This window comes from Salmo trutta, chromosome 15, assembly GCF_901001165.1.
Source record: "Salmo trutta chromosome 15, fSalTru1.1, whole genome shotgun sequence".
NCBI lineage: Eukaryota > Metazoa > Chordata > Actinopteri > Salmoniformes > Salmonidae > Salmo > Salmo trutta.
In genome coordinates this window covers 14,549,481-14,562,482 of record NC_042971.1, presented here as the reverse complement: position 1 = coordinate 14,562,482, position 13,002 = coordinate 14,549,481, and the positions used below count along the sequence as shown (strand labels likewise).

The 13,002-nt window shown below is 38.0% G+C and overlaps 1 protein-coding gene across 6 annotated transcripts in view; it reads left to right on the top strand.

The window, feature by feature from the left end:
• Positions 1–3,315, top strand: part of gabrg2 (gamma-aminobutyric acid type A receptor subunit gamma2) — a 63,002-nt gene extending 59,687 nt beyond the window's left edge. For 3 of the 6 annotated variants that reach the window (XM_029690490.1, XM_029690488.1, XM_029690485.1), the window contains one exon: positions 2,105–3,315. In XM_029690490.1, coding sequence (XP_029546350.1) covers positions 2,105–2,383 — 279 coding nt within the window. In that variant the 3' untranslated portion in view covers positions 2,384–3,315. Of the gene's footprint in view, positions 1–2,101 lie in introns of all 6 variants that reach the window. The other 3 variants (XM_029690489.1, XM_029690486.1, XM_029690484.1) reach the window with 1 other exon arrangement.
• The last annotated feature ends 9,687 nt before the right edge of the window (positions 3,316–13,002 follow it).

Genomic DNA, 13,002 nt, shown 5'->3' with positions numbered 1-13,002 from the left:
AGAGCTATATTTAACACTCAAATAAAGAAGATGGTGTGCTTTCAAAACCTGAATCACCCTTAATCTATGGTATGAAAGAACATTTCTTAATGGGGTCATTTGACTGAATTTAAATACCATTAGTCAGAGAATACTATCAGTAAACATTTGAACCAGCCGTTTATAGGAAGGGCATTTTCTATAGCTATTTTAAATTGACAAATAATCAACAACAAAAATGTACTGCAGCTGACACTAAGCTTAGATTAAAGTGGTACGGATCCAGAGCAGAAGCCTGTGTTTCCGTCAACCATTCCTCCCTAGAGGTTGTCTACTTTCATCCGGTTAAAGCTGCAATGCCACTGTTTTGTTTTGCAAACCCCGGCCACGCTGCAGTATCTGTGTTTGTTACACTGCTTGAGCTAGCTCCTACCACACTCTTCCTTCTCCCGTGCAATCCCCCTTTGAGAACCGAGTCACATGACCTGATGCTGCTCCCTGCTGCAAATCCCCTGGCGGCTGTCAATCAATCAGGCAGTATTGTGGAACCAGCCAATCATGCTTTACACAATGGTTATGTATCGTTTTCAAAGAGACGACAATAACCCTTGTGTTCTAGTGCTGGGCAAATTTGAGCTGCAGGGAGCGAGTTAAAGTCAAATCAGTGTTTTGAGCTTTTATGATGACACATGCCTTAAACAATTTACCCCAATGCTTATGGCATTTGAGAAGTGGTACTTGACACACATATGAATCATTTTATAAAGACCAAACATTCGGAAAGCAGTATGATTACCTAAACATAGTACTGGCACGGCATCACATTGTAAATATAGCTACAGTAAAGGCTCATGAAGAGCAAAAAGGCTTTTGAAAGTGGCTAGGGGCTTTGTCTCTGTTCAGTTAGTAGCGATTCCATTCAGTTTATTTTAAGCGGGACAATACAATATGTAACTGCGTCATTATATTTCTAAGTGACTCATACAGAAAATATTATGCTGGGTCAAAACTCATTCTTAAAGTTAATCATGAGAGTTTTTTTGTTTTTTTTTAAAGGCGCCGTGTTGCTTTGAGATTAAAGCCCATGAACATGCCCTATTTGAATGCTAATTGTGCCTCTTTTGACTGATGGAGCAAAGGACTCACTGATGTCACTGACCTATTTTAGGAATCATCAGAAATAAAACGCTGTGCCCTTAAGTGGTGAGCAGGCTTAAATGGAAGTTGATTTAACCCATTTAGGGACAGGAAATGGAGGATGGAGGAACAGTGAGTCCCTGCTCAGGAGTCTTTCTTATCATACAGCTTACATCATAAGCGATTTACAATAAATTCCGATTTCCTCCCTCTGAAATCCATACAAGGGCATCCACGTACAGAACAAGAATTGGTCCCACTTTATTTGAAGTGCATCTCATGAAGTCTTCATAAAGCCTTCATATAGACTTCATAAGCACTACATAGATGGTTCACAAATAGTCTATTAACAAATATCATGCTCTATAAAGATTCATAATGTGACATAAGTGTGACGTAACCGTACAGTTATTTGTTCACATTTGCATGAAATACGGCTAGAGGTGATTTGTGACCCATTTATGTAGTGCTTATGAAGCTTGTTTAATTGCTTTATGAAGCCTTCATAATATTCACTTCAAATAATGCAGGACTGATGTAATTTGAGTGAATCATAATGCGAAAGGGGACTATGGTTTAGCTTTGGGACTAATGATAACCACGATACTCCTTGTGTTTTCCCATGATGTGCAACAGCAGAGCTTCTAATGGGTTGCCCAGCACTAGCATCATCTTTCTGCTAAATAAAGCAAAACTACACAATGTTTCTGACAGAAGCTAAACTTAGTACTCACAGGCTTTACCCTAAGGTGTAATTTGCATTACGTGTTCCAAAGGGAACAGTCCATTGTCATCTTTAAGCCACTCTAATTAAATGCAGGTACCACTGATATGTAAACATGCATTTGCTGACATGCTTAAAAAGATCCCATTGGCAAGTAAGGTGCAAATTACATTTTGTATACTAACATAAAGAGAGACTAAATTAGGTCCCCTGTGCTGCCTCTTAGACTCTAGTCGCTAACTGTGATCTCTCTGTTAAAAGCAGACACCTACGGTGGACATACGCCCTCGCTCAGCCACCGCCATCCAGATGAACAACGCCACCCACATGCAGGAGCGGGATGAGGAGTATGGCTACGAGTGCCTAGACGGCAAGGACTGCACCAGCTTCTTCTGCTGTTTCGAGGACTGCCGCTCCGGGGCCTGGCGGCATGGGCGGTTACATATCCGTGTCGCCAAGATAGACTCGTACGCTCGCATCGGTTTCCCCACCGCTTTCGGTCTCTTTAACCTGGTTTACTGGATCTCCTATCTCTATCTCTAGATCCAGCGTGTAGCCAGACTTAGAATATACGTTCTGCTCCAGCTAGACCATTTTTCAGAAGGGGACCCACTGAAATGTTTTCCTTTTCCTTTTGTTTCTGTTTGATTTTATATGTTTGTTAATTCATATTTCTCCGAATTTCTTGATATGGTTGAGGCAAAAGTTGTAGCAAAACCATTAGGCATGCAGGGATCTGGAGTCTGATAGTGGAACTTCGACTGTGCTTTGTGTAAGGCAAGAACCTAAGTTCACCGTAGTGATTCTGCATGACTACATTTTCCAGATTCCCCTTGATCAGATCATTGGTTTATGTAGAAGGTAATCACAATCAGGGCCGCTTCAATGTTTTTTTGGAATTTGCCCTTTAGTCAGTATATTAGATCACAGTAAACATTTTCACAGGAAACAAACTTCATTCAAACTGAAAAAGTATTAAGGCATGTTCCCGTTTTCTTGCATTAACAAGTCACGCATGCGCCGTAGAAGACAAACGGAAGATTTGACATCAGCTTATTTTCCCATCTTTTAAAATATGTATTTATTTATTGCTATATTCCATCCATCCAAAATACAAAATAAGCTCAATCTAAAGCACTTTAATAGATATATAGGTTGAACAGTAAGTATGATTTTCAATGATCATTTAAAAGCTAGGTTTCTTTCATCTAACTGTAAAATATTACTTTTACACAGTTAAACATAAAAAATGTTATGTGTGGTCAGAGCGCTAGAAAATGCTGTTTATGATCAATGGTCAACTGTACAGACACTGTATATATTTTATTATTATGTAGTGGTTTACATTTATTGCATGCACCTTTCAGGCCCAAAATCAACATGTTTTAAAGGGGCAATCCACAGTTGCTACATCCATTTTCCGACATATAAATTAATGATATTCTCATTGATAATTGAAGAATATAACTTAGAAAGGCCTCATGAGCTTACTTCAACTGTCGTACCCCACCACAACCCAGCATATAAGCTTGTTTTACTCCAATGTTTGTAAACATTGTAAATGTAAACAAACACTGTATAGCCTCAAAATATGTTTAAATCCATCATTTAGATTTCATGGATGGTCAGTCCTTGCATCAATAACTCTGTCTATAAATTTAAGAGTGGTTACATTTCTTCAGGCCCATCCCTCAGCTTTTTACCAAGACAGAAGTGGGGTTTCCGTTTGTTATTGTTTAAACTGTGGATTGCTCATTTAAGGTCTTCTATTGTTGGCTACGGATACAAAAAAGAACACTGCTGATTATCTATCTGGATTTCGTCTTACTTTTTAGGAAATGTAGAAAATGAGACAACAAAGTCAGATTTTGTCTTATAAATTAACGTTAATCTCTACCAATATGTATTACAAGAGGATAAATCCAGACCTTACAGGAAAAACTTTGTTATATCAACTTTTTTTTAACTTGTAGACTGCTCTGAGAAACTCTTCCCTTTCAAACACTTTGCTATTGGTGGCTATCTTCAATTGACACACAAGTATGGCTGTGCTGGCTCCTTTGGGAAGTGTGTAGATAAGAAATAGGCATCAAAACAAATGTATGGTTTTCTTACATCAAAACATATTTTCTTACATCAAAACATATTATGCTCCCTTTCTCTCCCCCACAACCACTTGGTGGAAGTGAATATCATGCAAACACAGCAAGCAGTGTTTTACTTCATTCAATGGAAGCGGCTGTAGTTCTGAATGCATACACCCATCAAAATGCCAAAATGCTCAGTGACAGAAAACACACTCCCATTTGTCATAAGACTGAACTGCATTACTTAGTCACTGCATTAAAACAGGATCCATTCCATCTGTCTCAATGGGTGGTTTAGAGGGACTTAAGGCAAAAACAAACCATTTAACTTGAGGAATATTGATGAACATGACAGCTCCATGGAGAAGAAAGCATCTGCTTGTGACCAGACCAGATGCATAAGCCTTACTCTCTTTGAAGAGAAACACTGTGGAAATTACAATGATCTGACGCTGAAAATGTATTGAAAGATCTGGGAGAAGTTCAGGAATTAATTTTTTGTTTGTTTTGTTTTTCTGTGTTTACAATGGATCATTCAATCATTCATGTGTCAATACAGCACTACTCATTTATAGTGTAGCACATTGTGAATGTCAACATAAGTACTCAAACTATTTGTGCTTCACATCATATGCTAATGGAACGCTTACAATGCAACTTATGGGGTATTTGTATACCCAAATCATGGCCAACCTGTTCCAAAATAGTACCTTAGCTAAAGGCAGCCAGAGGATGTTAAAGCAGTGCTTTAATCTAAATCAGGGTTTCCCAAACACGGTCCTGGGGCCTCCCATGGGTGCAGGTTTTTTTTTTTTTTTGCCCTAGCACTACACAGCTGATTTAAATAACTCATCATCAAGCTTTGATTATATGAATCGGCTGTGTAGTGCTAGGGCAAAAACCAAAACTTGCACCCCTGGGAGGACCAAGTTTGGGAAACCCTGATCTAAATGAATAAGACATTTTACTGTACATATTGTAAATCACATGATATTATGTACATAGTAGATCACAAAAGGAAACAAACACTTATCAAACCCTTCAATTTTTGAAAGGGGCAATGATATGTTTTATTTTCTTCATTTATCCCCTTTCATTGATATCATTATTATCATTGTATTATGCTGGACTGTGTGGGATATTATAGGGCAGGTGTATTCAACTCTTACCCTACGAGGATAGAGCCTGCTGATTTTCTGTTCTACCTGATAATTAATAGCACCCACTTGGTGTCCCAGGTCTAAATAAGTCCTTGATTAGAGGGGAACAATTAAAAAAAAGGAGTGGAACTGGCTTTGAGGTCCAGAGTAGAGTTTGAGTGTTGTAGGGTATTTTTCAAGGAAATTGTGTTTCCCTATTTAGAAAGCCCTCAACGAAACGGAGATGGAGAATGTCCTTTGTCAACAATATCATAGAGACATAATTTCGTTCTATAATGAATTTATCTTGTTGTTGTTGTATTTTCTATGTTGTGGTCTACATAGGCTCTAAAGACCAGTTATAGTCAGTTCACTGAATGGTATGACTAAAAAGGTCGGTGGCGAAGTTACTTATTAACCAGCCTCAATTGACAATATCTTTTCAAACATTCAACTGTGATGTTAGCTACTCCCTGAGGTACTGAAAAGATGTGCTACTCTAGTCTAAAGTGACCGTCAGAGTTTCTGCATTAAATTGTAAAGTTTCTTAGCAACAACTGTACTAGCCATTGTCAGTTGAATGAAGTGGAAAGTGAGTGGAATTTGAAGCTCTTCCCCTTGTGCATTCACTAGTGGTCCTCTATTTTGTACCTGTTGCGAAGCTATCACTCAGTACAAGGTTTTGTCTTAAAGGTGTGTGTTTTTTTTCTCACTTGAACAGAAAGGAATGGATTTTTGGCCACTTGATAGTTTACTTCAGTTGAAATGTAGAGGAATGTAAATGTGTGGAAAAACAACTTTAAGTGCCGAACTTTGACACAAATGTGATACATCCATTCAGAAACCCATATTATTCAATGATCTCTTAATTCATCAAAATGAACTGTTATTTTGCACTGGATTTTTGAGAAATATGTGTGAATGGGAGAAATGCGTTTTGTGTTCTTAGAGAAATAATATTTAACAGATATCATTTACTATTAACACATACAGCATGAGACATTATTTGTATACCTTCATTTATCATTATTACATTTCACAGACGCTGTTATCCAGATCAACTCACAGTAGTGAGTGCGTACACTTTCTGTACTGGTCCCCTGTGGGAATTGAACCCACAACCCTGGTGTTGCAAGTGCAATGCACTCCTAACTGAGCCATCCGGAACATTATCTCATAACATTATCTCATGGTCTATGGCTTATGAACAAATATCAAAGCACAAGGACCAAACCGTGCATTAGCTTTATCTTAATGCCTCTGTCTCAGAGACACACTTTAATTAATTCAAGTATAACCTTTGAAAAAGAGAACGAGTTAACATAGGGGATCTTTTTTTGTTTGTTTGTAAGAAAGGCTGAACGAGCACATTCAGAAAGTAGAGATGTTTTTAACTGTGAGAAAGTAGTTACTGAGGTATCAAGTGTATGTGTGTGGTTTATAAATACCCAATGACCAACCAGTCATATTGAACGGTGCTGGCATACAACATTTGATTATTTATATCAACTATTTAAACGTTGCTTTACTATACACAAAAAAACATTATATTGTATTTTTGTGATTTCTTTATTTTCTTATGTTAGTTTACACACATACGGTATGGTACATACAGTATTACACATGGTTAAAGGTTTTGGAATTCTCCTGGTACTTGGAAGGAGATAATCATAAAAGATAGTGTGCACGCAATATATAGGTCAATCACAAATATGAATATATTTAACATTTAGGTAATGTGGTATTACTCAGCTTATTTTAATTTGGCCTCCATCTATTCGACCATCTCATGACCAAATTTAGGTTAGAGGAAGTCAGAGCATTCAAAGATAAAAGAAGACAGAGATATTTTATTTTGGGGAAACTACAAATAAGACCTATGTGAAGAGCACATGTAAATAATTTCTATAGTTATATACTTTGTCAGACTGGAGAAGAAAAAAATATATATACCAGTCTAATGTGCATACAGTACCAGTTAAAAGTTTGGACACACCTACTCATTCAAGTTTTTTTTTTATTTGTACTATTTTCTACATTGTAGAATAATAGTGAAGACATCAAAACTATGAAATAACACATATGGAATCATGTATAAACCAAAAAAGTGTTAAAGAAATCAAAATATATTTTATATTTGAGATTCTTCAAAGTAGCCACCCTTTGCCTTGATGACAGCTTTGCACACTCTTGGCATTCTCTCAACCAGCTTCATGAGGTAACCTGGAATGCATTTCAATTAACAGGTGTGTCTTGTTAAAAGTTAATTTGTGGAATTTATTTCCTTCTTAATTTGTTTGAGCCATTCAGTTGTATTGTGACAAGATATGGGTGATATACAGAAGATAGCCCTATTTGGTAAAATACCAAGTCCATATTATAGCAAGAACAATTCAAATGAGCAAAGAAAAATGACAGTCCATCATTACTTTAAAACATGAAGGTCAGTCATTCCGGAACATTTCATGAACTTTTAATATTTCTTCAAGAGCAGTCGCAAAAACCATCAAGTGCTATGATGAATCTGGCTCTCATGTGGACCGCCACAGGAAAGGAGGACCCAGAGTTACCTCTGTTGCAGAGGATTTCATTAGAGTTACCAGCCTCAGAAATTTCAGCCCACATAAATGCTTCACAGCATTCAAGTAAAAGAGACATCTCAACTGTTCAGAGGAGATTGCGTGAATCAGGCCTTCATGGTCGAATTGCTGCAAAGAAACCACTACTAAAGGACACCAATAATAAGAAGAGACTTGGTTAGGCCAAGAAACACGAGAAATGGACATTAGACTGGTAGAAATGTGTCCTTTGGTCTAATAAGTCCACATTTTTGATTTCAACCACCATGTCTTTGTGAGATGCAGAGAAGGTGAACGGATGATCTCTGCATGTGTGGTTCCCAACATGAAGCATGGAGGAGGAGATTTGATGGTGTGGGGGTGCTTTGCTGGTGACAATGTCAGTGATTTATTTAGAATTCAAGGCACACTTAACCAGCATGGCTACCACAGCATTCTGCAGAGATACACCATCCCATCTGATTTGTGCTTAGTGGGACTATCATTTGTTTTTCAACAGGACAATGACCCAAAACACACCTCCAGGCTGCTTAAGGGCTATTTGACCAAGAAGGAGAGTAATGGAGTGCTGCATCAGATGACCTGGCCTCCACAATCACCTGACCTCAACTCAATTGAGATGGTTTGGGATGAGACAGACCACAGAGTGAAGGAAAAGCAGCCAACAAGTGCTCAGCATATGTGGGAACTCCTTCAAGACTGTTGGAAAAACATTCCAGGTGAAGCTGGTTGAGAGAATGCCAAGAGTGTGCAAAGCTGTCATCAAGGCAAAGGGTGGCTACTTTGAAAAATCTAAATTGAACACTTATTTTGTTACTACATGATTCCATATGTGTTATTTCATAGTTTTGATGTCTTCACTATTATTCTACATTGTAGAAAATAGTAAAGATAAAGAAAAACCCTGGAATGATACGTGCGTCCAAACCTTCGACTGTTACTGTATACAGTATACCACACCATAATTGCAGTACTGGGTACCTGGGTTCCAAAAACAAAATACATCTATTATGAATTCCATTGATATCTTAGTTGTTTGCCATCTCTGTATATTTATTGAGTATTGTACAAAAGGGACACTGATTAATTATTGTTAGGGTCTGCATAATATACTAAATGTACTGAAAAAATCCTTTTCATAAGGGAATTGCACACAGTTGTGGAATTTTACAATAAAATGATTGCATTATCAATGTGTCTTGTTTGTCACATTAATGCCTTGTGTTATTCTATGGAATGGCATGGTATAACAAAACAAATGTGACCATACATCAAAACATGACAAACGAACATTTGCTGCTGATTTTTAACGCTGTATAGACCATAGAATACTTGTGAGAACAGGTTCAAATCCTTATTGATATAAAGTGGTTGGTGCTGTTCCTGAACAAAACAAGATGCATATTTGGGAGGCATGTGAATAATCTTTTGGTTTGCGAGTTGAGGTGTGGTTGACTGTTCAGTGATGTAATGGGAGCATTAGCAGGAGCCCAGCGTTTGATGTGTTTCAGGGCAGCAGCGTGCTAGGCTGGCTGGCGCTGGGAGTTCTCTGCTTTGGCACCTCATCCCCTGGGTTGAGTCGCAGCTGCTGGGTCAGAGATGGCAGCGGATCCCCCTGGTTATTACACAGCGCGCTATCAAAGGTAGCCTTTCATCTGCAGAGGAACAGGCTCTTCTGAAGAAAAACTGGAACTACAAGGGTCCACCATTAATAATGCAGCACAGCCACTCATTTTTTTAATTAACATTATTATCATCTTGATGCCAAACATTCTGTTATCTGGTCCATGGCGAGTTGAGGCAATATCCAGGATTTATTATGCTGCTGGAGTTACATTTCACTCTTACAATACATTGATTGAGGTATGTCGTTGATTGAGGTGTGCATATCCCTGGAATGTTGTCATAAAGTCAATTCTATAGGACTTGCTTTTCACCGGGATTGTAGCTTTCCATAAGCTTGGCAAGCCAAGATAGAGGTTAACTAACCTACATAGGCTAGGTGGTTGGAGAGGAAAGTAATTCCAGGGACATAACAACAGAGGGATTCGAGTCATGCGGATTATAAGACATGCTGAACTTTAAAGAAGTTTGTCCAAAAAAATAAATGTCTCTGATCCTACAGTCTACCTATAAAATACTATATGGACCTGGAGAGTCAATAACACAGCATTTGGATTTATAGATTAATTAAACATGGTTGATAGCTCCATTTAGCATGTTTTAGTCAAAGACGTTGCTTAATCTATGTCTGGGAAAAAGCCCCCTAGACATAAGTTGTTTTGAGTAGATCCCTCCCCCCAAAATTGAGGGGAAATCACCCTTTCCCACTAGCACTGACTTTGCTGATAAAAACTTGGTTTGAGGGGAAATTTACATGAAACGATTCAGATGTGTTGTTGTCTCACCTAGCAATCTTAAGATGAATGCACTAATTGTAAGATGCTTTGGATAAGAGTGTCTACTAAATTAGTCAAATAAAATAAAAACTAAATAATAAAGCATTGCATGCATCTATGCAGACTAACAATAAAATACAATTCCTAAAGTGATGAGCAGCCTAAGCATAGGACCAGATGTGGTAAAAGTTTTTTAAAAAGCCTGCTGTGAACAGTACACACATTTCATAATTATTACAATGGGTGTGTATGAGAGAGAGAGAGAGAGAAAGAGAGAGAGAGAAATGATAGTGGTGTGTAAATTAGTAAACACAAGATTGTGCCTAATAAAACTGAGCACAAAAACAAATAGTTTTTTGGACCATTGACAGCTATACGAGACATCGAGGAGAAAAGCACTCACCTTGATCCAGCACCGGTGGGGCCACGCCCTTTGTTGCTTGCTAGTGCAACAAGCCTACGTGTTTGATTTTATTTTATTTTAGTCCTCATTTGTACTAATCTTCCGAGAGTCCTTAAACAATTAAATACAATTCATAATGCAATCACATTTTCACATATTGACCAGATAAATTCTCTAACAGTCTGAAAAGATAGATTGATTCCTTAATCTACCATAGTCCTGGTTCTCAAGTACTGTTTGAATATATATATTGAAAGGTTTCTGGTTTGCTCAGATAAATTATTCAATTTCTTTATTTATGTGAATCAAAATATTATTTAGCCTATTTCTCTTGTCTGTTTGAATAATAGATGATGGACAATCTATTCCTAGTATTTTTTAAATGTTGTACATTGTGAAATAAAATAAGCATGTTTTTTTCAATTATCTTGTTGATTGATGACCAACCAAGAGCATTGTGCATGACATCTTCACCTGAAAACAATTCTTGCTGCTTTGTTCTGTGCAATCTGCAGCCTCCTATTTTCACTCGTCGATGCATTTAACCAGACCACAGAATAGTAGTTCACCTGACTCCCAATTAATGCTTGGGCTGTTTGCTTAAGAATCTTTCCTGGTAAATATTTAGCTCCTTCTGGTCATGCATGCATTTAAAAAAAAGTATTGTTCATAGATGAGTAGTTGTCTAGCTGCAACCCTAGTAGTTTACTTTCTGCCACTTCCTCAATTTGTCCTCCCCCATACTTAATAATTGTATCCCATGCTGTGTTGGCCTTTTCCTGGTGGAACAGACCAACATAACCTTGGTTGTATTTGTGTTCAAAAACAGTTTGTTCTCGCAAACCCACTCCCTGATATTTCCCAGATCTACTTGTAGAGCAGCTGTCCTGCGGTATTCCACAGTTTATAGCACGAGGTGAAGAAAACGACCCATTGATATAGGTGGACTGTTTCCTGTCAGTTAGCTATGACTGTACCCAATTCAATGCTGCTTTCTAAACCCATAATTCAATACTTTTGTCAAAATGATTTCATGATCCACTAAATCAAATGCTTCACTAAAATAAAAAAACAATAGTACACCCACAAACCTGCCATTATCGATAGCATTGAGCCACTGGTCAGTCATGTCAACCAACGCAGTGTGGTGGAATGGTTTTTGTGATAAGCGTGCTGTGATCAGATCATTCTTTTCCATGTACTCACATATTAGTTTACTCACAATACCCTCCAATATCTTACTGAGTGAAGGGAGTAGACTAATTGGATAACTATTGGCAGGAATAATGGGTTCTTTGCTGTCTTTCGGGATTGGACACAGTTTATCATGCTTCCATACATTTGGAAATGTCCCCTTTTCCAGTGCCCAATTAAATATGTAATTCAGTGGAGCTGCAATCTGGGGAGCAGCATAGCGAAGTAAAAATTGTCCATAAAATCATAACCCGTAGATTTACAGTACCATTGGGTAAGGAATTCAATAGGTTTAACACCTCTACTGACGCCATTTGTAGACTAAAAGAGCATATTTTTTTGCTCATAATATGATCATCAATCCATTGGACAGTAGCTTGTTTGGAAGAATGGGTGTTTACATTATCGCTCAGTAAATACATTTTCTTTGTAAGAAAAATCAGCATAATTATTGGCAATATCAGCTGGTTTTGTTATTTTTCTCCTGTCAACCTCCACACTGGATGGGCATGGTGAGATAGATGTACCAAGTAAGCCCTAAACTGTATTCCAAACCTTTTTAGAATAATTTTTACAATCAATAAAAGCATTTTTGTAAAATAATGTTTTTTTCTTTCGATTTAATTGAACTGCATAATTACGTAGTGTTCTATTATTCTGTTAATCAATTTCTAATTTAGATTTGGCTGCTAAGACTTTTGGCAAATTTCTTTGAGAAAATGCCTTAACCAGTAGATCATCAATCCACGGAGATGGACGAGCATCAACTGTAATCTTTCTTGCTGGGGCATGATGGTCCATTACCTCAGTGAGCAAATCAATAAAACATTCGGTAGCATGATTTAAATCATCCTATAGATAAATCAGCTCCCAGGGTACAGCAGCCAAATCATTTTGAAATAGCTCATGATTAAATGTCTTAAAATGTCTCTTGACCACAATCCTTGTTTTTTTCTTTGGAGCCTTGGTGTTCATGGTTATGGTTACAATATTAACATGGTCCAAGCACACCAAGACAGTCGTGAAGAGGGCATGACAAACCTATTCCTCCTCAGGAGACTGAAAAGATTTGGCAATGGTCTTCAGATCCTCAAAGGTTTTTACAGCTGCACCATCGAGAGCATCCTGACTGGTTGCATCACTGCCTGGTATGGCAACTGCTCGGCCTCTGACCGCAAGGCACTACAGAGGGTAGTGCGTACGACCCAGTACATCCCCGGGGCCAAGCTTCCTGCCATCCAGGACCTCTATACCAGGCGGTGTCAGAGGAAGGCCCTAAAAATTGTCAAAGACTCCATCCACCCTAGTCATAGACTGTACCGCAGCGCCAAGTCTAGGTCCAAGAGGATTCTAAACAGCTT